Genomic DNA, 25166 nt, shown 5'->3' on the forward strand with positions numbered 1-25166 from the left:
GTAATTGTTCATACATGATGCATACATCTTGCATGTGAGCATATATTATATAACATTGACTTACATGGTTTTGTTTATAAATAGAATATGTGGCCAAACATATATGTCAAAGTGTGGCAATTTATTTTAATTGATAATTCAATACATGTTTTAGAAACACTAAGCTTTGGAAGTTTAAGTATGTGCAATTTTACTATAAAGACAAATCAATTATGCATCTCTATGTCTTTATCTGGCATAGAACAGCGAGTATTACTCACCTGGCCAGTTTCAAAGCCATTTTTACTTCAGTTCTAAAGTCTTTTTTAATTCAAACCAATATTTATGCAATACTTTGGCTTTCTTTATGTTTATGTCCTTTACAAGTTTTCTTTATTTCTCATTACATGGAACATGTTTCATGTTTTCTACTTGAGTTGTCTTTAGAAATGATGTATGGTTTATATTTGGTGGTGGAAATGAGCTTTATTACTTCAAACTCAGTAATGATATCATACCATTAAATAACCACAATGATCAGAACAATTATCATAATCAGGCATCAATACTTAACATACGGTTGACCTCATTTAATTAAAGAAAAGAGAGTGGTAAAAGAGGAGGTTAATTAAGAGGACAAAGAAATATTTTCAGCTCCGCAATAACATCCACAGAAAATAAGACGAATACAGTAAGCACATATTATTTTAAAAAAATCTTAAGACCTCTGTGAGTGATGTATGTGCAGTGACCTCTTAAAACCCTTCCACTTAAACCTCCTCACATCCAATTGTAAAGTGCTAAATATTACCCTAACAAAACCAGTTGATCTCTTGTGAACCAGATTAACTTCTCCACATCCACCATACTCCAGGTATGCTGGAGACATGTGCAATGTGCACACAACAATACATCTATGCAAGTTCTAGCACAAACACTTTACAATAGTCTGTCTGTCTCTTTAGTATGCGACAGATCTGGACTGGAGGTCCTTTACAGATAAATACATAAATAAAGTTAGTAGCAACAGGGTAACATAACAATGTAAATAAAAATAACATTTGAGTAATGCGATACCAGGTATTTCAACAGAATTGTATATCTCAACATTTTCCTATGAGACAGCCATGGTGAAAAGTGGACTAAAAGTGGGTGAGAGTGATTAATGCATCAGTGGTATCTGATATGTCTACTAAACTACCCAACAGTCACTGATGGAGTTGTTGAAAAACCGCCCCACAAAAATTGGTTTCAACAATTTACTTCAGATTGGGAACTAACATCAACAGTCAAGCTAAAAATAAATATGCATCTTGTTAATATCTGACCAAGGAACCATAATTATCTTCCATATCTACGCAACATTTCTTGAACAAGTATCATCTTAAGAATTAAAAAAGAAAACTGAGTAAGAAGTATTGAAACATGATGAACACATTTCAAATCCCTCATAAAAAGTGCCACTGGTCAAAAATGTGGGCATTCAGTGAGGAATTTTGTTCCTTAAATACAGAAAAAAGACAGTAAAAAGTATTGACAAGTGATCAACAGATTTCAAATCCTCCTTAAAAATAAGTGACATCTGTCAGACATGCCTTGAAGGATTTGTTGCTTAGATACATCAAAAAAGTAAAAGTATAAAAAAATAAACCAATCCATCTGTCTTGAAGATCCACTCCAGGTATTGATTAACCTTTAAAAACTCCCTTAAACTCTCTGTTCCTCATTCTAAATAGTATTTAGAAGTTTTATTCCATGAAAAAAATGTCATGGCTGCAAATTGACTTTGATATAACTACATCTTTAACTCATTTAATATTCAGTAGCCCCTTCTCTGACTACACAATCTCACTCCCAGCTCGTGATGAGAGTTCCTTAAGGCCAACGGCCACTGGCGACCACATTCACGTCTATGGGTTTGATGCTCAAGAGATCAATTTGATGCTCAGAGAACAATTTCGAAACTTTGGCGTCGACTCCGCCAGTGGGCTTTGCTCCATTAAAAGTAATGGATTTCTAAACTTTGCCGTCACTTGATCTGCGTCAGACGCCACCAGTGGGCATTGGCCTTTAGTGTTGTGGAGATCCAGGCTGTCAGATACCAAGCTGCTATTATGTCACTGCAGTTCAGGTGCAGTGCAGGTGGAAATATTCAGCCATGGTTTGACTGCTTATTTTGTTCGCGATATGCTGTATATCATACAAAATACACCATATGGACACTTTATCAAGGTTAAAAAGTTTACTGGAGGGGGTCTTTAAGGCAGCATCCAGTCTTTCTCAGGGAGATGTAAAGTGGTCACGGACGCTAGGGTCTCAGGCACCTTCTCAAGCTCTTATCCAGGGGAAAGGAAATGCTCTGGATCTGTAGTCTTTGAGGTTGTGCTTCCATACATCCATACAAAACCCCACAATTTCATCACAGCACTTGCACTGGTCGTTGGTGTCTTCAGCATCACAGCCCTTTCAGGCCTTTCCCCCTTCCCACAGTTAAAGGTAACACACCAACACACCTGGCCCAAGCTCAAGAAAATACCTTTGCATGGCAGTTCATTCAAGGTCTTTCTCCACTCAGCAGAATGGACAAAATTAAAAACACAAGAAAAGATTTTCAACATGTGTCCTGTTAATATGGCTTTATTAGTGTTGAATGAGTAGATTTTTAGAGATATTACTCTATCGAAAAAAATGTGTTTCCTTCGCCTTGGCTAAACAACCACAATTACAACCCTTAAGCACCTCTGCCTAGCCATAACTTGTGGGTTTCAGTACTCAAAGCACAAAACAGGATTTGTAATGCGCTGATGTTACCTGCTGTATAAAGTCTCATCACCCAAGATGACCTCTGACCTCATGTCATGTGTGGCGCTGGCCTACATTTGACTGGTGGCCTGAGCAGGCTCCTGGGGCTGGGTGGGCTTGGAGGGGGGAACAGGGATGGGGCGACGCTTACGCCTCGTCACACGCCCGCTGCGCCCGTTGAGGATACCCTGGGCTGCACCCTCTATCTCCGCTACATCCAACTGCAGCGCGTCTGATATTTCCTGTCTGGTTACGGCCACATACGCTGGATCTCTCGCCTGGGTCTCTAAACCACTGTTTTTCAGAGTCTATGGAAGCAATAAGAGGCCGTGTTTAATAGATGTGTTCTCCATATTACCACTGATTTCCTACTGCAAACACCTTAGGTTACTGGTTTGTTTATGTCTAGCTAACTCACCTCCTGGATCAGCTGGTCAGTAGCAGGGCTGTGCTCTTCCTGAGACTGGGACCCATAAACAGGGAACTGGAGACATCCAGAAAAAAGTGGGCACATTCATAAAACAACTATTGGTGATAGTTTTCAAAACTGGATAAATCGAGTTATGTCTAATACATAGAGATGGCAATGCTGCTGAATATGTTACCTGGGTGATGTCTGTTCTGATGGGGATATCCGACAAGCGTCTCATCTGACTGGCCCTTGAGAGTGATTCTTCTCTCACAAATTCATCTACTGGAGAACCAACGCAAATGTTTGTGTTTAGGGATTGCTTATGCTGAGTCATGTTCAATATTATATATTTGCACTTCAAAAAAAACAGAAATCATATTTGACTTCTTACCTTGTGTACTGTTCCGTGCATCTTGAGTTGTATAGTCTTTCTTCTCCTCCTCAAATGGCAGTTCACTCTCATACACTAATCTGCCAAGTGAAATCAGTATTTGTAGTTATTAGGTAAAATTACAGATCCACTGTTAGACTCAACAGCTCTCAGCTATGAAGATGTTAGAATGTGTCGATGGTGTTTTAAGCCCCCACGTCGACTTCAAGGCAGTACTGTGACCGTTGACTTCAAGGCACCTAACCCTAACCTTAACCCTAGTGCCTTTCATGCAGCGCTGCCTGGAAGACGACGTTGGGGGCTTAAAACACCATTGAGCGGTAGAATGTGTCGATGTTCTTGCACTGACCCTCTGGCAAAATTGGCAGCGTTGTTGTTGGTATTTGATCTTGTTGGAGTGACTGGGAAGAACTCGGAAGTGGTCGTGAAGGCCGAGGTTGGTGGGGTCTCTGTCTCATCTGGGCGGCTCTCGGAGAACTGCAGAGGCCTTTGGTTGGTCATCTGAGCATTGGTTGGGCTGCTGGCCTCTGGCTCCGCGTTGTGCCCAAACAGACCTCCAGTTCGCTGTTTAGCGCAAGTGGAAAGGCAGCGATCACTTAATGATCACTATCTCTAAAAATGCAGCTACAAAATGTGATTTTATTCCCTACTTTTCCATTTTTAGGATTCATTTTGAAAACAAAAAAATCGTTGGATATTAGAAGATAGGTTTGGATTTAGATAGATTCAGATAGATGTCAGATCTTGTCGAATAGTAAGAGATCAGAAGACCACATCAATATTCGCTTTTAACAGGTTCACTTATAGGGGCCCATTGCTCACCCTGTAGATGCCCTCCTCTCCAGCCTCCGCGGCTCGCTCCATCTCATCCTCAGCGATGAGGTCTCCTGAGATGGCCCGGTGCAGGTCTCCGCCCGCCTCCTCATCAATGCTGCGCAGGCCAGCCTGGTCAGAAGATTAGGTTAGGTTAAGTTAGATTACGTCAGGTTAGATAGGTTAGATTGGGTTAGGTAAAGGAGGAATACCAGGGAGGAAGGCCATGAAAAAAGATCATAAATCATAAGTGCAAGAACAGGTAGTGCTACACTGATAAAAGAGAAATTGAATGAAATGATTTTAATGTTGATTATTGTTATGATAACCTGTATTTCAGCTGCACTCCTCTTGCTTGGGCGGTAGCCATACAACTCTTCTTGTTGTTTCATGAACTTGCGGAAATGCTCCTGGAGCAGGAAGGTGGCGTAGAACTTTCCAACTGTCACCTCATCATCTGCAACCAATGACATGTAGGCACAGATTTGCATAAGCAGATAATGTTGGCTTTAGCCCCGTTTATACTGGGGGCCAAACCTGGTGCTTGAACTCAGTTCCTAGATCAAGAGGGGTTTATACTGTCCTTTATACTGTGCTAGGTTTAAACGGGGCCAAACCTGTAACTAATGCCATAGTAACAAGCCCTGCTCAACTGCCAGGGCCACAGATCAAGCACCGGGTGCTTACACATCACAATAAATGTTGCTACAGTTAGGTGGTTACTGCGGAATGTCGCACAGTTTCTTGTCTTGATGAATTTATGAATTTGGGCAGTTGGTAAAATGGCCCATGATAAGTGTAAACCCAGCAGGAACTCTAGCCCTGGTGCTTGTAGCCTAGGCCAAAATTCCTGGGCTTAAGTTCCGGGGCTGATGGAAATGTCTAACTCACCTCCCATGGGTGGAATCACCTGGTCCAGCAACTTCATACTGGTGCGTTTCCAAATCTTCTTGATGATGGCTCTCAACTCCTCATTGGCTTGTTCAAAGTTACCTGCCCAGACACAAATGACCTCATATGAGTTTAGATTGCCTTGCAGTTCCATATGTGGTGCTGAAATTATGGTGCCGGGACAAACCTTCTGTTTTAATATAGAGGGCTGTTCTGACAAGGGAAAACAAGGTTGCATTGAAGGTGACCGTTCCATCGCTGTTCAGTGGCATGTTCATACCAATCAAGCGCTAAGGAGCAGATGTGAAGAGATACAACAGAGATGCAAAAAGAGAGAGACAAAAGAGAAGTAAAAAACAAAGTTTAGTGATTTTTTAATTTTGGCAAACATTGATGTTATTTGTACAAAGACTGATAAGGATAGGGGTAAGGATAGATTTTACATACCTTACATGCTGCCCGATGAGGGCAGAATTTACCAAAGCCCAATGGCGGCTGGATTCTCCGCAGAAGGGTTACAACATCCAAGTGTTTGATTCGGCCCCTACACATCAGCGAGATCAGAGAGAGCTGTCAGTAGGGTACCAGGTCATTCTCTGTGGGTACTAAATGGAAATCCCCACTTCACTTACGTGGCCTCTGGGTCATACTCCGCCCAGATCTTCTTGAACTCGTCCAGGTGGTGTGAGCCCAGGATGGACCAGTCACGCGTCAGGTAGTCAAAATTGTCCATAATGACTGCCACAAACAGGTTGATGACCTATATGGACAGCATTATCAAAACTGTCAGTCTTGTCAAACTGTTTTTAGGTAGCTCATCTAGAGATAAAGGCAAAATAAAAAGTAATGGTTGAGGCGTAAAGGAACAACTGGGACTATTATAAGTATTTTTAATGCCGAGAATACCTTACCAAGTATAAGTATTATTAATCAGTGGTGTAGTCTATGTGACACACAGGACTACGCAGTATACCCACTTAAAAAGCATCACCATCTCAGTATATCCACTTAAAATAGGCAAGGATACGTATTACCATTTGGGATTGATCACAGTATACCCACTACAGCTAACTATACTACACCACCATTATTAATGTATACCAAGTATAAGTATTATTAATGTATACCAAGTATAAGTATTATTAATGCTGTCATATTGATACATCTTACCAAGAAGGCGCACAGCATGTAGAAGCTGAGGAAGTAGAAGACTGCAAAGTTGGACCCACATGTGTTCTCCTCCCCAGGGTGCACTGCTGCTTTGGGGTCACACAACTTCCCACTCATGCAGGCCAACATGATCCTGTGCCATCCCTCACCTGTGGCACTCCTGAGGACACACACAACCCACTGCCATCGCACACTTCCTCCAGACTCATATGATATGATGCTTGAGTTTGTTCTCGTGTCGGAATAAGTGGCCATACAGTATGCTTATGGCTCTAATCAAGGTTTGATTCATCACAAGCATGAAACTTCATGAGAAGCCACTTTGTGCCGTGAGACCTATGAAAACTCGACTGCACTCACCGGAATAGAATCAGGATGGCGCTGGGGAATGTCTGGAAGTGGTTGTTTCGATTGATCTCTGTGCCGTCCACTAAGGCTATCTTGCCGAATATCTGTGGGACCGCAGTAAAATGTAAAAACTTGCACAGTGCAGCTTGCACAGCATAGGAATGCACAGTGTGTTTATTTCACACTATTGTGTGAGAATGATAGTGCTTACCTGCATCCCCACGACAGAGTAGATGAAGAAGAGCATAATGATGAGGAGAGCCACATGAGGGAAGGTCTGTGGATTGGACAATGAGACAGGAGGTCAGACATGACATGACCGTTACAACAGTGGTGTAGTCTAGATAGCTGTAGTGGGTATACTGTGATGTAGTCTTGTTAGCTGTAGTGGGTATACTGTGATCAACCCTAAATGTTAATATGTATCCTTGCTTATTTTAAATGGGTATACTGAGATGGTGATGCTTTTTTAAGTGGGTATACTGCGTAGTCCTGCGTATCACGTAGACTACACCACTACATTACAAACATTTCTGGTTTGGCGTTGTCAGGTAGATGTGTCTGCATGTATCTGAAAGTAGTGGAATGGAAGAGGAACTTTATAGAGGAGGGGTGTCAAACTCAAATTAGGCAGTGGGCCAGATTTGTTGGAATGAGACCTCATTGTCATAGTCATTATCATTTTTCTGCATGGGTATCAGAGAGTTGTTTGATGATATACTCCTTTACTATACCCACTTATGAGCAAACAAGTACAAATCATTTCATATCCTGCTGCTCTTTCTCTCTTGAAATACCCATGTCAGCTTTTTTGGCCTCTTCCTTCCTAAGGATGGTTTGTAGTGCTAGGTTTAATCAATTTATCATATCATACATATATTGCTTATTATACATTGCTGAAGACAAATGGATGGATGAATTTTTTTCCAATCTTCCCTTCCCACCTAAAACATCTGGGGGGCCATGATACCTGCTAGCAGCCTGATCTGGACCTTAGGCCTAGTGTTTGACACCCCTGTTATAGAGTGTAGATGCTTTTGGCCTTTTCTTACTAGCTGAGAAAAGAAAAAGCAAATCAAAACTCCTGAACTTACCTGAAAAGACTTGATAAATGTCCACAGTAGGTTCCGTATGCCCTCTGATCGATGAAGAAGTTTTATCAGACGCATAACACGGAACAGTCGGAAGAATGTGATGGTAACACGAGCATTTTCTGCATCCTACGCAGCAAGAAAAGTAAACCATTCAGCAAACAACAGTTTCCCTATATTACTTTACAAAAAAATATACATTTGTATTGAGTACTTACTGCAATGGCTTGCAGTGGGTTGGTTTCCTGAAAAATAAGACATTGTTACATTATCACAATTACTGTAGAACTGCTCACATGATAAAAAACACCTCTGAGATGCTACATTCCCTGAAGATTTGAAGATTAGTCAATGGTACATTCATGTATCAAACCAGCAAATGGAGGCATCAAGCTGTTTGAGCCTTATTACATCAACAGCAAAATGCATGAAGGCGAGGAGATGCCTGTTCGCAATGCTGCAGCACCACATAAAGCACCTTCTCATACACTGCATATGCTCATTAACATTCCACTGAAAATAACAGAGAGAAGACAGAGAAAGAGAGAGAGCAAGAGAGACAGACAGAGAATGAGAGAGACAGAGAGAGAGAGAGAAAGAGAAAGAGACAGAGCGAGAGAGATAATGTTGTTTTTGTTCTGATGATCAAGGCTGATGATCATTTCACATTCTTCCATCACTACATCCCTTCCCCAGAAATGTAGAACTGTTAGGCAAGGCAATTAGGTATAGGTATAAGTTTACAGAGCACATAAAGCATAAAATGTTCCTTGTAGAGACATTCTGCTTTTTTACACTTTAGTCACAATATACTGTATGCACCAAGCAAATGCTATTATATCCATACTCTATATATTCAACGACAAATCCACAGCTTGCATTAACACTACGCAGGGCAAGGGGAAACTAATAAATGCCAATGGTACAATTAGTAGAAAAATGCTCACTCAACAAGACCCATGCAATGTAGATGATATTTACAGCACAACCCTGAATGCAGTACAGTCCCCCACTGGAAGCAAGTGCTGCCTGAGAAGAAAAGATGCAGAAACAGTGACTCAGTGAGAGGGAAGAAAGGGGGGGAAGAGAGAGAGAGAGAGAGAGAGGGAGGAGAGAAGGAGAGAGAGGGAGGAAAGGGGGAGAGAGGGAGGAGAGGGAGAAGAAAGAGAGGAGAGGGAGAAGAAAGAGAGAGAGAGGGAGGAGGGGGGGGGAGTCTTGACAGTGGAACTGAGAACAGAGTGAAGTGACTGGGTTGAATGATATGATTTGTTCATATGATATGGTATGACTTTAGTATTGTGTCATGTCTGTGATAAATATGGGTGCCAAAGTACTTGTCCAATAACCCTAATCCAACAAGAACAGTGAATATTGGGTGAAGAAACAGTGAACAATTCAATCAAAAAGTGCAATCTTTCAGGACATTTCATTTCAGACGACAATTTGGTGGTCTGACGATGAACGGGTGCACACTCCGTGCTGGCTAACATGTCTATGGATGGAGCATTCCAGTGTGCACAGATGAGCATGGAGCTGGAGATGCAGGAGCTGGACTTTCGCACATGTACTCAGGGGCCAATACTGACCCTCTCCATAGAACTAGTGCTGACACCCAAAGCTTGTTGGGGCTGCGGGATTGTAAACCTTTGTGTTAGAGTATTGAATAGAGAGAGTCCATGGTTATCAGTTGGATAAGAATAGAGAATATTGCTGGGTTCCACTTAAATGTTTTGGAAGGCAAAGGATATAATCACAGACAAGGTAAAAGTAGCCAAGTTGTGTGTATTGTGAGAGCAGTTTCTACTTACATCCACTTCACTCAAGACCACATCAACAACACTGCCAATAACGATGAGGAAGTCAAAGACATTCCAGGGGTCTCCAAAGTAACCCTGAGTGTACAGAAAGCATAGATTATGAGAAAAGGCGGGTAAAGGGCAATGCTTATTAATTTCTATAGAGAATGACTAGGTTTTGTCATCCGGTTGTCAAAGGTTGCCATGTTACCTTTATTTTAAAGGCAATCATCTTTACAACCATCTCCAGTGTGAAGAGGACTGTGAAGATGATGTTCAGAGTATCTGCGAGCTTGGTCACATTGTCTGACTGGTTACAATGCTGGAAAGCAGAGAAAATATTTACATTTTGCCCTCAGAGAGGCGCTTTTCTCCACAACAACTTAGATTAATTAGCACTTTGAGATTTCTTGCAAATGTAAAGTGTGTTACAAATAAAATGTATTATTATTATCATTGTTATTATTATTATTATTATTATTATTAATAATAATAGGCCTAATTATAAAAAGCAGACATTTAAAGGTTGTATCAGCGATAGCGGGGATACGTCACTTCTGTTGATGTTCAAACCAAAGATTCTAGAACAGAGCTCTGTTCTAGAATCTTTGGTTCGAACAAAACAGAGAGCTAGTTCGCTACTCCCTCCCGTGCAATTAAAACTCTCCTAAACGCGCCGGTTATTGGTTGAAACACTTTATTTTGCTTTTGAGTGGGTTGCCAACCGTTGTTGGTAGCAATTGTTTTTGTGCACAGATCTTGGAGCCTAGGGTGCCTACAGAGACATGTTTTTTTGATGGCCTGCTTATGGGGCAGACAGCTAGCGGATCGTTAGGAAAGATTAGATAAATGTGATCATTTATGTTTGGGCCTTTTTTGGGCCAGAAATAGCTGATACAACCTTTAAGCAATGAAAACAAAGAGCCCCCAAACACCGTCACTAGAAAAGGACAGCTAACCTGTATCCCCAGACATAGTGTGTTCAGCATGATGAGGAAGAACATGAGGTACTCAAAGTAGCACGAAGTCACCAAGTACCAGAACTTATACTGGTAGGGGTTCTTGGGAATGTAGCATCTGAGAGGTCGAGCTTTCAGAGCATACTGCACACACTGACGCTGAGGAAACAAGAGAGAAGAGCAGGCGATCAAAATTCTCAAAAAGCTTCATATTGAAAAACATTTTTAAAAAGTGTGTACAATTGCTCTCCTTCAAACTAATGTGAATCTGAATGAAAAGGAAAACGTACCTGGTTTTTGTCCAGCTCACAGTCCTGATATTCATCTTCTCCTTGTGTTCTGAAGGTGACAATGACAAAACCCACAAAAATGTTCATCATGAAGAAGGCAATCAGGATGATGTAGATGATGAAGAAGATGGAGATATCCACGCGGTTGTTAAAAATAGGACCCATGTCCTCTTTGTCAGAGTCGATGGCTTTGTACAGCAACCTGGGGGCAATACAAATTCACCATTTATCATTCATATCTGATGTGGATGCACATTTTGAGATAAAAAATGCAAATATGAACTTTACAAAAGTTTGGCTATGGACTGGTTTTATTTCTATGTGTGTTCATAAAGAATTTTGAAATGCCTAAATACTATCATGCAATGTTGTAAAGTACAACTGAAAAGTCTCCGATGGCCACTATGATTCCCCAATACTTACTCTGGCCAGCCCTCAAGCGTAGACACAGTGAAGAGAGACAGCATGGCATTGAAAATGTTGTCAAAGTTGTAATCATTGTTGATCCACTCGCGTGGTCTGACCTCAGTGTCATATAGAGAATTCTGCAAATGCTTTACGAAGGTCCCCCTGAGAGACAGGCAAAAAAGGAAAACAGTTATTTCACCAAAATCAATTTGCAAGATAGAAGCAGAAATGGAAGCAGAAAACATAGTTAACATGACATTTTAAAAATAATATACAGTACACATATTTTCATTTCAAAATCTCCCAGAGTAGGCTACTCACTGACACTCTGCTTCAGTTAGTTTGAAAGGGTCGGTGCAGGTGTAGAATTTTCCCTGAGAAAGAGAAGAAGAATTTACTCCAGCCAACATTGACCAATTAAGTTTTAAGATAAAATAAGTTGAGTCTGAGGTTGAGGTATCTTACCTTAAAAAGTTGTACACCTATACAGGCAAACATAAAGTCTAGTACCAGCGTGACTAGAATGATGTTGCCAATACTCTTGACAGCAACGAAGACACACTGGATGACATGCTGTATAAAAAAGCAATGTTTCATATACAAGGTTACAATACATTTCAGATTATTGTTGGACATTGTTATTTTTCAGTCAATGAAACTAATGTACCTTTAACCCTTTGGCTCTGTTTAAAGCTCGTAACGGTCGAAGTATCCTCAACACCCTGAGAATCTTCACCACAGAGATGGCACTGGACCTGCAGAAAACAGAGAACCATACTGTAAGAAACATGCAATTTTGCAGGAATCATTTTGCTGCAGCACTCATATTCAGTAAAAAAATCAGAGGGGCAGCATTTATTACCATATATTTAGATGGTTGAATATGTTGTTAATGTATGTGATATCACTCACTCCAATCCAAAAGACAAGAGGGAAACAATCACAACAACAAGATCCAAGATGTTGAAGGAGTTTCTGCAGAAAGAGCCCTCATGCAGAAATGCGCCATAAACAGTCATCTGCATCACAAAACAAAAAGCTCATAATCTTACCAATAAATCAAGAAAGATAAATTTACACTCATGACACAATCAAAGTACAGAATTGCAGTTATTACCTTGAGCATAATCTCAATGGTAAACACAGTGGTGAAGACGATATCAGCATAGGCCAGGATCTGTGGGAGACAGAATTAAGTCAAGTCATGTCAAGTTTTCAGATTCAGAATTTGTAACTCAGTGCAGTTAGCAGAAGGCATCTGAGAACAATCACTGGCTACAGTTGGGGCCTGTTTTGATGTCATCCGAAAGTTGGATCCAGAGCTGAATTGCATAGTCGCTAAAAGCTGCTTCACCATGTTTAGTTCTAACAGCAGGTTTTACTAACAGGTTTTTCTGCTGAGACCTTAGAGGTTGAGAAGGTGTGTACTGCTGAAGCATGTCTGATAGGTATTTAGGTCCTCCTCCTGAGTTTTTCTAAATCATGTTTTGACATCACAAATGATTTATTCTCTCTTGGGATGAAAAATCAGAGATTTTGTAAGTGGGCTGAGTTCCCCTCACCACACAAGTGGGCGCTAGTGAAACAGCTCAATGACTTGGACATTTATAACTACGGTAAGTAGAGATGAGTTTATCACCATGAAATGTATCAGTGGAGAAATCAAATCCACTTTTAAAGTGTCATTTCTTCACACCTTATTCCTGAAGGACTTGGGATCGATGGGGTCTTCAGCAGCCAGGGAGATACTGCTGAGGAGAATGAAGAGCAGGATGAGGTTGGTGAACTTGGTGTGGTTGATGATCCGGAAGCAGAGCTTACGAAACCTTTCAAGTGGGAGCAAAACACAAGACAAACATCAGCAAGTATCAGTAAAGCCAGTCTAACAGTCATGTTACTGTTACTGTTACTGACACGATCACTCTTGTCTATGACTGGTGATGGTATTTGACTAACTTGTTCTCCGGCCCAAAAATGTAGAAGGAGCTGGCCTGTGGCAGGGGAACGGCCTCCTCTTTGAGCTGCAGGTCGGCCATGGGTCTGGGCCTCGGGCTCTCTGGGATCTCTGGTTCCTCCTCCTCATCATCACCTGGTTGAGGAAGCTCAGGTAAGTTACAACACTCTCCACTGGACTTGCCCCTGCATGGACCAAAAGTACTACTCCTGCCTCTTCATTGACCATATCTACTTTAATTCCTTACATGTATAATCTACATATTTAAGATCAAGCACAATTGAATTGAACTACTGTAAGATGCATGATGATAGTACTTTCATAATCAGAAAAACTCTTGTTGCAGCAACAGCTTAATTTGCAGTGTCACAGTAAATGATCAAATGCATTAAAGATACAATTAACCAACCACATATCATAATCACAACAGACAGTATTGTTAACACTATCACCTCTCAGATCTTTCACCATACATTTTATGTTGTTTTAACATTAAAACTGCATTAAAATGTTCTGTATTTAAGATGTACTGGTTTGAGTGCTTGAGTGTGATGATTGTGAACAGTGTATGTATTTAGATGTTCACAAAACTGGGCCAAGGGCGTTTCATAGTTGTTCACAAGCACAGAAGCTTGTGGCTACACATCAGACATGGCTTTTTATAGTGGGGCACAACCTTACACCCCATGGCCATGTTTAGAGAGACACACTTAATTTAAACCATCCACTGACACATATTGCTACCAGTCAGCACACCACACCAAAGAGTATCTGCACTATAAATGTAATTTTAGCAGTCAAATGCTGTGTCATCGGCTGTATACTGTAAATGGACCCAAAGCCGAATGCATTGCATTGACTAATTTTCATCTATCAACAGTCATGCCAACAATTCAGTTTTGGTTTTGGTCCTTAAGGTATCCAGGGTGCGTATCTGAGTTTTTTCCCTAACTCAAATCCAGGTTAGGCTCTCCCACTACCAACCCCTTCTCTTCTCAACTTGGGTTCGTATCCAATTTCTAGGGGGTTACCCACCCAAACTCTGCCACCTCTTAACCCTGAATAGCCTGTGGCATGCCATAGTTTAATGGAATTGATGTTTATATAATTAGACAGTGCATCATTCAATGTGCATGTCAGATTTTTTTAAGCACATCTTGAGGTGTATCTGTTGACTCTGGTACTGGCATGTGGCCTATCCCATTGTGAGTATGGAGGATGCCCATTTGACCACCCCAGTGAAATGCTCATGAAAATGTTGCTGCTGCTGTTGCTGTTGCTGTTGTTGTTGTTGTTGTTGTTGTTGTTGTTGTTATCTGTATCGGTATGATGGTTGTAGTGCTTCCTGTTGTGTTAGTTTGTTTTGTATTCAGCACTTGCATGGGACAGTGTGTAATTTGAAAAGTGCTATGGAAGGTCTCTAACTGATAGTACAAAGAATTTACTTTCTTGTGCATATCTAAAATTATAAAATGCCCCAAAACACACACAGCATGAGGTCAAGAGAAAACTTATTAGAAGAGATTACAGTATTATGTGGCAAAAAGTGTACCAAATCTTGAACATTGAACCCTCTGTATGAGGCTAATGTAGTGGGTTAATGCTAGTGCGCTCAGACCATTACCTGGGAAGTCAGCGGTGGGGAAGGGGTCCTTCACTTCATTCACATTTGATTCAAATTCATCTACTTTCATCTAAGTAAGAAGACACAGCACAGCAAAGTGGACTTATTGGACTCGGACTACTTTCGTTAAATGTTTGAATTCATCAAGATACATAATAAGATACATTCAATAAGAAAATAAATAGTAAATGAAAATGAAAACCAACAACAACCCCCTACTCACCACATTTGCACACCTACCTTAGCTGTTGTAAGCATTCCCTCGGCTGCCTTGGCCCGCTGCTCTGCCAGTTTCCTGGCCAAAGCCGCCTCCCTATCTTCACCCCTGTCTGTCAAATTTGGTCTGTTACAATAAAACAGAAGATAAATCTATGACTGCCCGTTTCAATATTCACATTATATTCTGCTTAGTTGTGCAGTGGTGCTGCCCTACTCACTGATTGTGCTCAGACTGTGAGTTTTTTCCTCACCTTTGTAGCTTCTTGCGCATCTTTTCCTCCTCCTTCTCCTTTTGAGCTGACGTTAGGCTCTCTGCCTCTGTGAGGTTGTCAACAGCAATGGCAAGGAAGACGTTCAAAAGGATAACTGCCGATAGAAAGTTTAGGAAACTACAAAGCAAAGCTACCAGATGATAAGTAGGCTACAACCACTCCACACACACACAGTTTAAAACACACCCACATTTACTGAACAAAATGATGTGAAATGAACTCATTAAGGATACAGTTTCCACAGACGTAAAGGATAACAAAGTATATGCTGACGAGGATCCCGGGAAAAGTTGGCCCTCCGTGAGACATTACACCATCATACATGATGGCGTCCCAATCCTCTCCTGTCAGGACCTGGAAAGACCATCACCAGCCGTTATCAAAGAGTTACTTAGAGACCTGTAGACCTGGTTTCCTGACAGACATGATATACCAGAGTACACATAATTGACATCACATTTAATAGTTAGCTGAAATTCATCTGCTGAGGTTTAGTAAAGCTACAGGGGCTATACAGCTTCATAAATGCCCAAGTACTGTTTGTACTCTCAGATTTATTACCTGGAAAACACTGATCAGGGCTTGAGGAAAGTTGTTGAAGTTGCTCCGTCGCACCACCCCGTCGGGGAAGTTGAACTTGCCCCCAAACACCTGCATACCCAAGAGCGCGAAGATGACGATGAAGAGGAAGAGGAGCAGGAGAAGGCAGGCAATCGAGCGCACAGAGTTCAGTAAGGACGCTATGAGGTTATTGAGGGATGTCCAATGCCTGACCGCCACAAATGGACAAAAGAAGAGTTCAATGATATCAATTAATTAGTGATTTTTTATTGTGCAGTTTTATGAAATCTTGATTGCTAAGGCTAGCTAAGTCACACACTGTTCCACACTATTGCACTTTGGTTCTGGGGGGTATTCCAAGTACTTGGTTTAATGACAAACCTGGGTAAGTTAACTCAGAGTAAGTGGTAAACCTCCTAATAGAAGAGCTGTTTGGCTTCATTCCCCAAACAAAACAATACCATAGGGCTCTTGTTGTTGGAGGTTTACCACTTAGGCTACTCTGAGTTAATTTACCCTTTACATACTTGGAATAACCTGCAGGTCTCCGAATGTTTACATCTTGTATATATAAATACCTGGTGTATGGTCGTTTTTTTTTTTTTTCAGGTCTTGAGGGTTTAATACCAACAGCAGCCATTTTAGCGAGCATGTGCTTCAGTCTGTAGAATACTTACTTTGTGAGTTTAAAGATGCGCAGCAGTCGCATGCACCTCATCACCGAGATGCCCAGAGGGGTCATGACCCCAGCTGTCACTAGAATGATCTCCAGAATGCCAACCACCACCACAAAGCAGTCAAAGCGGTTGAGGATGGACATAAAATAGGCCAGCAGGCCAAAGGCATACATCTTCATGACCATCTCAATGGCAAACAGAGTCAATAGGATTCTGTTGGCAATATCTACAACAAAGAGGGTGGCTGTTAGTCCAGGAGAGTTACCCTACTAAGACTGACATGTAGCATTGTAAATATTTGATTTCTGAATTGAACAGACCTTGAAACTGTGTGAGTGTGTCCGACTGGTGATGATGCTCCGTGGCGATGGCCAGTGTGTTTAGGAGGACGGTTAGGATAACGAATCGGTTAAAGATCTTGGTCTTCACACAGATGATGCATTTTTGCCGCAGAACTCGGTGCCAGCGGCGTGCCACGCGACTGCAGAGGGAGCAAGCAGAGGGAGCTTGTGTCGATGATGACAAAAGACAAGTTCTCACCCCAAATTATAGCACTTTCCTGTGTTCATACTTACTAGAAGTAGACTAAACGGCTCATTCCTTCCATGTTAAACAGGCTGTCTGTCTCTGAGCCATTCTCATTAAGTGGAAGCAGTGCTAAGATGGAGAATAAAAATAACTAATTAATTTAGTTTGTGCTAAATTTAGTACTGTACATTCATTGTTGGATGCTTTTATAGATTTTATAGATTGACACAGCTTGTAAGCTTCTGCAATGTACAGTATATCGTACCTGACAATTGGCCAAATGTGATAAGTACAGAGCTTCAGATATCCATAAGCAAGGTGCAAATGTTTTTGAACAAAATGAGAGGTAGGCTATAGTGTATCTGATTTACCTTTCCCCTCCCCACAGCCCATGACCTCTGCTTGAGTGATCCACTCCATGTAACCCTTTATGTCTTCATCCAGCTGCTGTCTCTCTCTCAACTTCTGGAACTCTCCCCTGGATCTGGCCTTTTCACGTTCTTTGGAGAACTCCCTAGAAAGAACAAAAAGTATAAAGAAGACCAGTTCCAATAATCCAAAGTGTGAATTACGATTGAAGTTATAATGAATGGAGAAAAGTGAAAATCATCATACCCGCTCAGGACTCCCAGAACAAGGTTCAGCATAAAGAAGGAGCCGAGCAAAATGAGACTCACAAAATAAATCCAGGCCCAGTCTTTACCAATGGCGTCATTCACCTGGAGGATAAAATGCCACACTTTCACTGTTTCACAAGGTGAAATACTGAAGTATAAATTAGCGTATGTAAATTATTATTATTATTATTATTATTAGAGTTTATTTGATAGGGACAGACTAACTGAAAACAACATGTATCATGGGGTTTATGCTAATTTACAACACAATAAATACAACCAAATGGCCTCTTTGATAGGTGTTTGCGTATCCAACTACAATCCCAAATCAGAAAAAGTTGGGACGCTGTGTAAAATGCAAATAAAAACAGAATGTGATAATCTGCAAATCTCGTAAACCCATATTTATCTGCAAAATTTTTTGACACAAAGTCCCAACGTTTTCTGATTTGGGGTTGTACATGTCTATTGCAAGGATGCATTACGCAGTCATGTATCAGAGAGCACTGATGCCTTTACCCAGTAGAGAACATTAGTCCAACTCTCAGTGGTGATGCACTGGAAGACAGTGAGCATGGCAAAGCCAAGGTTGTCAAAGTGAGTGATGCCATTATTAGGACCTGGCCAGCCTCCGCGGCACTCTGTTCCGTTGATGGTGCAGCGGCGCCCATGGCCAGCCTGGGCACAGGGGGCGGGCACCTCATTCTCCACAATCCCGTAGATGTCTGTGACAGAAAAGGAACATCACTGGCACCTAGCATCTGGCAGTTAACTAATTAACTACCTAACTAGCTAGCTAACTGCAAATCTGATGGACTGATTGTCCAGAGGTCACTGAGATGTCTCAAAGCACAACCTCCTGTCTGGCCTCTCCATGTCTGAATGCTTGTGTCCCCTGTGTCCTCAGGACTTGCCTGTTCCTTTATAGTAGCAGGTCTTATGCATCTTGCACTTGAAAAGCTCCAGGCCCATGATGGCGTAGATGGTGACCACAAGGAAGACCAGCAGGGCCACGTGGAAGAGAGGCAGCATGGCATAGATGATGGAGCTCATCACCACCTGCAGACCTGGAGGGGAATGTCAAGTGCAAGTCAATAAGCCATGAACTGGTGGTGTTTAGCCAAGTCTGTGGAGTTAGTTTGCCCTACTCAGGCGTTGGTCATTGTAAACCAAAAAAAGGCTACAGGGTACACAACCCATAGGATTGTTGTGTTGTATGCATTCGCCAGTGGGTGGCGAAAATGCATTAAAGCTGCAGTTGGCAAGATTTTTTTGATCATATTCACTGAAACCAACACTATGCTCCGACAGAACAACATAAATCAGCCAGTTTTAGAAACAACCCGCACTTCTACCTCCATCTAGAGCCTGTTATTTGTTTTATCAAAATCCACAGCTCCCGTTTTTTCTGGTCCAATCAGAGCAGGGCTGTGTGAGATCTGACTGTCAATCACAGTCTGGTACAGTCTGGTGCGCAGTGACGAGCACAAACTCGATGAAAGGGTGCTTGGTGGTAGTAGGGGAGGGGCATGAGAGTTGTAAACATTCAACAAGTCCCCTCAATCTGTCAGACTTGCCAAATGCAGCTTTAATGATAAAGTCTGTGTACCTTGTAGCCTCGTTTTGGTTTACACAATGGCCGCCACGTAAATAAGGCGAATGGAGTCTGTTTTTGGCCTATGATCAGTTGCATTGTCTTACTGGGGACACCAGTGATGAGGCGCAGGGGTCGCAGGACTCTGAAGGCTCTTAAGGCTTTTATGTCAAACCCGCCTCCCTTCTCCACTGGATGCCCACCTATTTTGTTGATGGAGTCCACAAAGATAGTGAAGAGTCTGTGGGAACAGTAACGTCGGCTTAGTTTCACGTACTTACAGTTCACCGTCTACCTCTACCAGTTGTTTGTGAGCATTAAGAATTGGTATGTGCATTTCACACAATTCACTTGTTATGGGATACAGAGATGCCAAACATTATTGAGAAGTCATTTGTACATGGCGAAAACATGCCTCTTTGGAAGACTGAACACATTTTTAAGATATATCACATTCAGCTTTATCTTACCCCATAAAGACAATGACAAAGTCCAAAATATTCCAGCAATTCCGTAAATACGCCCCTTCATGGAGTAGTAATCCATATGCCACTATCTTTGAAAAGCACTCCACAGTGAAGATGAACAGAAAGATGTATTCCAGAGTCATCTGTTTGAAAAGAGACCACAACATAGGTCAGCTGATAAACAGTCAATAATTGCATTGCAAGGACTCTCACACTTAATTTTCACTATATAGTTTGTGTTTGTTGTATATACTGTACAGTAAGAACACTTTTTACTCACCATTGATTCAGAGCCATCAGAGTAATTTACTATTTACATCAGAGTAATTTACATTAAATTACTAGTAAGTAGTTACCGACTAGTAAGTTAATGAGCAAGAGGTCTTTGTGAATTTAGAAGCTCCCATTGTTTAGAAACAAATATTTTTGTTTTTAACTTTGGCAGTGACTGGGAATGGAGGAGGCTTGTCCCTGACAACGCGGTGTGAGACTTCTGTGTTACTCTGTTTACTGTGACTGGCAGCCATCAGGTGTGGAGATGCTAGCTTAGGCTTAGAGTAGCCCACTGCAATCTCCTGCCTTCATTCATCTCCTCAAGTCTTTCCTTTGAATAAATTATTATTTAATATTTAGGAAGAAATCAAAATGACAGTACAGTAAACCTTAAAATTCATGTCAAAACCCAATAGTGTATTTACACTATTAAGAACTCCTCCTCACTCGTTTGATGTTTGTCTTGATATTGTATCCTGAAATTGAGAGCAAACTGCTTGTGTGGAGGGCGTGTGCAGTATATCAACACAGGGCAGCACATTTACTGTGTATATTTGATTGATGTGAATTACACAGTCTCCAGAAGCGTGCGTGTGTCTGATAGGTGACACTGTACCCGACCTACTTCTAAGGGCCCACTGGAGCGGGTTGGTCAGCCCGTCTCAGCCCTCCTCCTGTTTCAGGACACATAACAGGGATGGTGCTGCTGGAAGCCGTAATGGGGACGATGGTCAACTATTAAGTTATGGACGAAATCAGGACACGCCATTGGAGTCAAATGTAATCCAATGACGGCAGAATACTACTGGTGACATGAGGATATGACTAAATGACATGGCACACACCCCGAGTGACCTGAATACTTTATGGCTTTAAGGCATTCAAGAATCTTGATGTTGTTGGACTGCCATGAAAAACAGGAGATTGTTTCTCATCTTATTTCTACTGATGTTTTTTTTTCATCACCTATAGTTACAGTTGTATGTAGGGATTTATAACTTGCATTTGGCCTTGCACTGTTCACTTAAGTATTTGAATGAACTACCTTATTGACAGTAACGAGCATATTTGTTTTTGTTCAACAGAGCTTCTATGGGATCAACATAACAAACTGAGCAATATGAACATGTTGTAGCCAGCCCTCCTGAAATTCCCCACAGGTCTGGAGTTTATCTTTAAAACCCAATCTCACATCTGAGGAGTATGCTCCCCTCAGTGACGTCAGAGCCCTCGGCTCCTCAGTTTCTTCGAGCGTGAGCTAAATATAAAGTGCACAACGCAAAGTGCTCTTACCAGGAGGGCCTGCACCTGCCACTCGACTTTAGTCTCAGTTTCAAAAACACATCAGGGATTCAGAGTCACAGACCATGTATAGTTGGCTTTCTCCAATATTCTCATCACACGTAGAAACGCTCATCCCTCATGTTTTTGAGACCTTTCTGTTTCATGAACACTTCCCCTCCTCCACCACCGTATAGACTTTTTCCCCCCTTCACTCTTTGTTTTGCTTTGACTCTGTAAAGCGATCTTGAGTTTGAGAAAAGCACTATATAAACAAAACTTATTATTATTATTCTGATTCATCATGGCCCATGAAGTGGCCATCGAGATGCTCATCACTGGGTTCATCGTAAAGTAGATGCCAGATATATTCATAAAAACTGAGATACTGTTAAGTACATGAGCAAAACATGTTTAAACTCCGAGCTCATGCTTAACAAATTCAGTGGGTTATTAGATGTACTGTATAACAGGCCTTGTTCAGGTTGGATTATCTGCTAGTCTGCTAGTCTGGGTTTGGACAAGATGAAAGAAATTAAACCAGTTTACTTGCATTTGTCATTTTGATGACTTAATGATAAAGTGTGAGTTATTATGCCTCCAGGAGACATGTATTCAGGATAATGGCATTACTAAAATATTGAGGATTTGTTTTATCACAGTTTAAAAACTACATTATTTATAGAACCTAATTCAAACCCATATTATTTATTTGACAACACATCTCATAATTGCTAAACAAGATGTTAAACTACATACAATGTGTCACCATAACTGTCATCATCAGACTATACAACAAATCATCCTTCAATCAAGTTACATTGAGGGCATAATTCATGTTCACTAGAATCTGCTCTGTATCTTACAAGTAAGAATATTTTATTAATGAATAAATCATGCAGCACCTCACTAAAATCTTAAAAACTATAATGGCCGGGTGAGGATAAACGCACACACATACAGTAAACAGCACTGACCAACATAACGCTGACTCAAAATACATAAAAACAAGTGATGTATGAAAGTATGAAAACAAGTATAAGACAGCAATGCCACTGACACTGAAGCTTTCCAATGTCTAATCCCTTCTCATCATACTGAACAGTGTGGGTGTAAAGGTCTAAGTTCACTCACTAAGGTGGAGTTGGTGTTGTTTGTGTCCTCTTCAGGCAAGGGCAGGAAGATGGCCAGGGAAATACAGTTAGCCAGGATAGTCAGCAGGATGATAACCTCAAACGGTCTGAAAGGAAGCGCTTAGGGAAAAACGGCAAAACCACTGGGATTATGATATGGGGATTGTGTAACATAGCAACTGTGTTGTTTGTTTACTCGAAATAAAAGAAAGTTATACATGTTTGGCCTTAGGCTTATATCTAGTCATAACTATTTTTTTTTTTATTCATACCTTGCAAAGACTGATATAACAAAAATCCTGCATTAATTGCAAGTGTATTTTCAGTGGTAAGTGGAAATCCCATGGAAGTTGATAAGACCTTAGCCTGCAGCTATTTCCAGACCTACAAAGTAAGATGTTTTAATTTTGATTTTGGCTCCATTCAGCTTCCTAATACGCCACCCCCCTTATTTTTAGCAATGGAAAAAGCCCAGTGAAAATAATGATCGCTCTGAACTCGTAGCATATGGGAACTCACTAGGAATTACCAAAACACTGTTGAAGAGTAAGAGTTCTTGTTAGTGTCACAAGTGGCATGACACATACTGTATACTACCACCATCGTCTGTTTATATGACCACCCTGAAACAGCACACCTAAAGCACAACATATATCTGCCCCCCTCTGCCTCACTGTAACCCAGCCTCCCGCTACGGTACGTGTGCATATCCACCAGTAGAGGGCGATGCTGCAGAATTCCCCTGCCATCTCAGCATCATGTCTTCTGTGATGCGAGTGAACAGCTGCAGCGTCCCAGAGTTATTAAACCATTCACACACAGTGCACTAACTAAAGGCCTTGAATTTATAATTACCGACCGGCAATTAATAACCCTACCCTGTCCCACTGGATCTACTTCTGAATCTGACAGGATGTTGTTAGGAATTGTGTTTGTACTTTCACACTGTTAACTAGAGTCATTTAGAGTAGGTAATGACTGAGAACAATGTTCCTTAGTATTGCATGTGAAATATTCATATATCCTTTTCTATAACTCATTTAAGCCCTTTGTTTTGAGAGAAATTGCATGCTTTGAATAAAGACAACTACACACTAACATTTTTCAAAAGTGTTGAATATATTAGACAGAGCACATAGCTCTTACGTACAAAGATGACTCAAACATAAGAACCCCCCTAAAAAAAAAAAAAAAAAAAAAAAAGACATTTCTCTCTGAACTATGCCCTGATATTTTGGTCCACCATTTTTTAAACAATATGGACACCAGCTGGCCAGTTATCACCAAATTAAAGGGCCTCATTGAAGCCTTTCACTGGTGGCCCTAAATAGCCAGAGGTTAGGCCGTGGATAAGCACCCCAGACAGCGACAAGGCCTTAACTAAATGCTTTAAATCTACTCTGGTAAGTCAAGTGCATGCTAAAAATCTTGACACCCTCCGCCCCCACCCCTCCTGCTATTGTCAGCCATGCAGACATGACAACACCAGAAGAAAGAGGGGTGTCCACAGCTATGTCAACTGTGCTCCCCCCACCACCACCACCCGTCATCTCTCTATTTAAATGTTACTGTATGCCCCAATGGATTTATAGCAGCCAGTGGACTAGTGGTTTGGTTCTTTCTCTCCCCCTCTCCAGAAGACAGATATCATGCTTTGCATGCACGTATGTTGGTGAATGTACATTATGTCTGTCCTGTGTGGATGGATGACCTAATGTACAATTGTGGTGTCAGCTTTAGCCTGGCTATTCAGCTTCATATTACCCTTCTTTGCTGTTGCCTTGCTGTTTAGCACCCTAGTTTAGCTGCTGGCTCAGAGGCAGTGTGCATGTATTCTAAAGAAGATCATTGTGAAGGATACTTCCACTCCACAATGTGGATGCAGGCCTTGCGGAACGGGTTCTTCAGCGTGAAAAGGAAGAGGGAGCGGGCGGGCCGCGGGTTTCCCCCCGTGGCCTGAAGCTTCTTCATCTTCTCCCTCTGCTTCCTCTTCAGCTCCTCCTCGTTCAAGACGACGGGCGCACTGCCACCCTCCATGTTGGCTGCTCCCACTCACAAAAAACGCACTCAATCCAAGACAATTTTTTTTTTAAATAGAATAAAATAAGGCACTTGTGTCTAGTTGTCCAGATCCAATGCAAATTTCCCTCCAAACACGTGGCCAAAGTCCTTCTGTCTTCCCCCTCACTGCAGCTTCATGACCAGTGGCGTTGCTGTACGTCCAAACGGAGCTCCTGTTTTTCCACCACCTCTGCGACCCTGCGTTCCCCACCTCAGTCCCTGGATCTCTCTGAGGAACAGGGGCTGCCTCCCTTCTTGGCCCTGCACTCTCCACTCGAAAAATTACACCAGGCAAGGGGGAAATTAGAGGAGTGGCGAGCAGGAGGAGCAGTTGGCCTGAGGTTTATATATAGACTGTGAGGTCTGACTGGCCATGCTTGGGGTTGGGGGGCCGGGGGTGGTTGAGGTGGGTGGGGAGTTGTCAAAGTTGGGGTGGGGAGGGTGAGGGTGTGTAGGTGGGTGGTGGAGAGAGGGGGCAAGTCCAAGGGGGTGGGGTCTGGGGTAGTAAGGGCAGGCTCCTGAAGCAGCAGAAAGCAGAAGCCACCAAAACGCAGC

The 25166-nt window shown here is 41.8% G+C and overlaps 1 protein-coding gene across 1 annotated transcript; it reads right to left on the reverse strand.

Moving 5' to 3' along the window:
* Positions 1–2584: 2584 nt before the first annotated feature.
* On the reverse strand, positions 2585–24913 carry LOC121712758 (dihydropyridine-sensitive L-type skeletal muscle calcium channel subunit alpha-1-like). The gene is made up of 45 exons (XM_042096704.1): positions 24412–24913; positions 22552–22657; positions 19867–20006; positions 19504–19637; positions 18717–18869; positions 18322–18527; positions 17801–17904; positions 17557–17699; positions 17233–17314; positions 16978–17138; positions 16658–16883; positions 15981–16188; positions 15653–15773; positions 15399–15513; positions 15169–15271; positions 14929–14998; positions 13307–13439; positions 13047–13176; positions 12468–12527; positions 12263–12369; positions 12018–12105; positions 11816–11923; positions 11672–11724; positions 11366–11512; positions 10943–11144; positions 10653–10811; positions 9905–10015; positions 9706–9789; positions 8879–8926; positions 8116–8142; positions 7901–8026; positions 7018–7083; positions 6819–6910; positions 6459–6618; positions 5921–6048; positions 5736–5832; positions 5476–5578; positions 5289–5390; positions 4727–4854; positions 4407–4529; positions 3934–4148; positions 3585–3664; positions 3387–3475; positions 3200–3265; positions 2585–3089 (listed from the first exon to the last, which is right to left on the reverse strand). The coding sequence occupies exons 1-45, from the start codon at positions 24585–24587 to the stop codon at positions 2853–2855; spliced, it is 5517 nt and encodes a 1838-aa protein (XP_041952638.1). The 5' UTR covers positions 24588–24913; the 3' UTR covers positions 2585–2852.
* Between the last annotated feature and the right edge of the window lie 253 nt (positions 24914–25166).

This window comes from Alosa sapidissima, chromosome 7, assembly GCF_018492685.1.
Source record: "Alosa sapidissima isolate fAloSap1 chromosome 7, fAloSap1.pri, whole genome shotgun sequence".
Classification (NCBI taxonomy): Eukaryota; Metazoa; Chordata; class Actinopteri; order Clupeiformes; family Clupeidae; genus Alosa; species Alosa sapidissima.

Coding starts and splice junctions, on each gene's coding strand:
- LOC121712758 (XM_042096704.1), bottom strand. CDS start 24,587: ATGGAGGGTGGCAGTGCGCCCGTCGTCTTGAACGAGGAGGAGCTGAAG. Junction 15,774..15,980: donor CCCTGATCAGTGTTTTCCAG/GTAATAAATCTG, acceptor TGGTCTTTCCAG/GTCCTGACAGGAGAGGATTG. Junction 5,391..5,475: donor CCTCTATATTAAAACAGAAG/GTTTGTCCCGGC, acceptor GTGTCTGGGCAG/GTAACTTTGAACAAGCCAAT.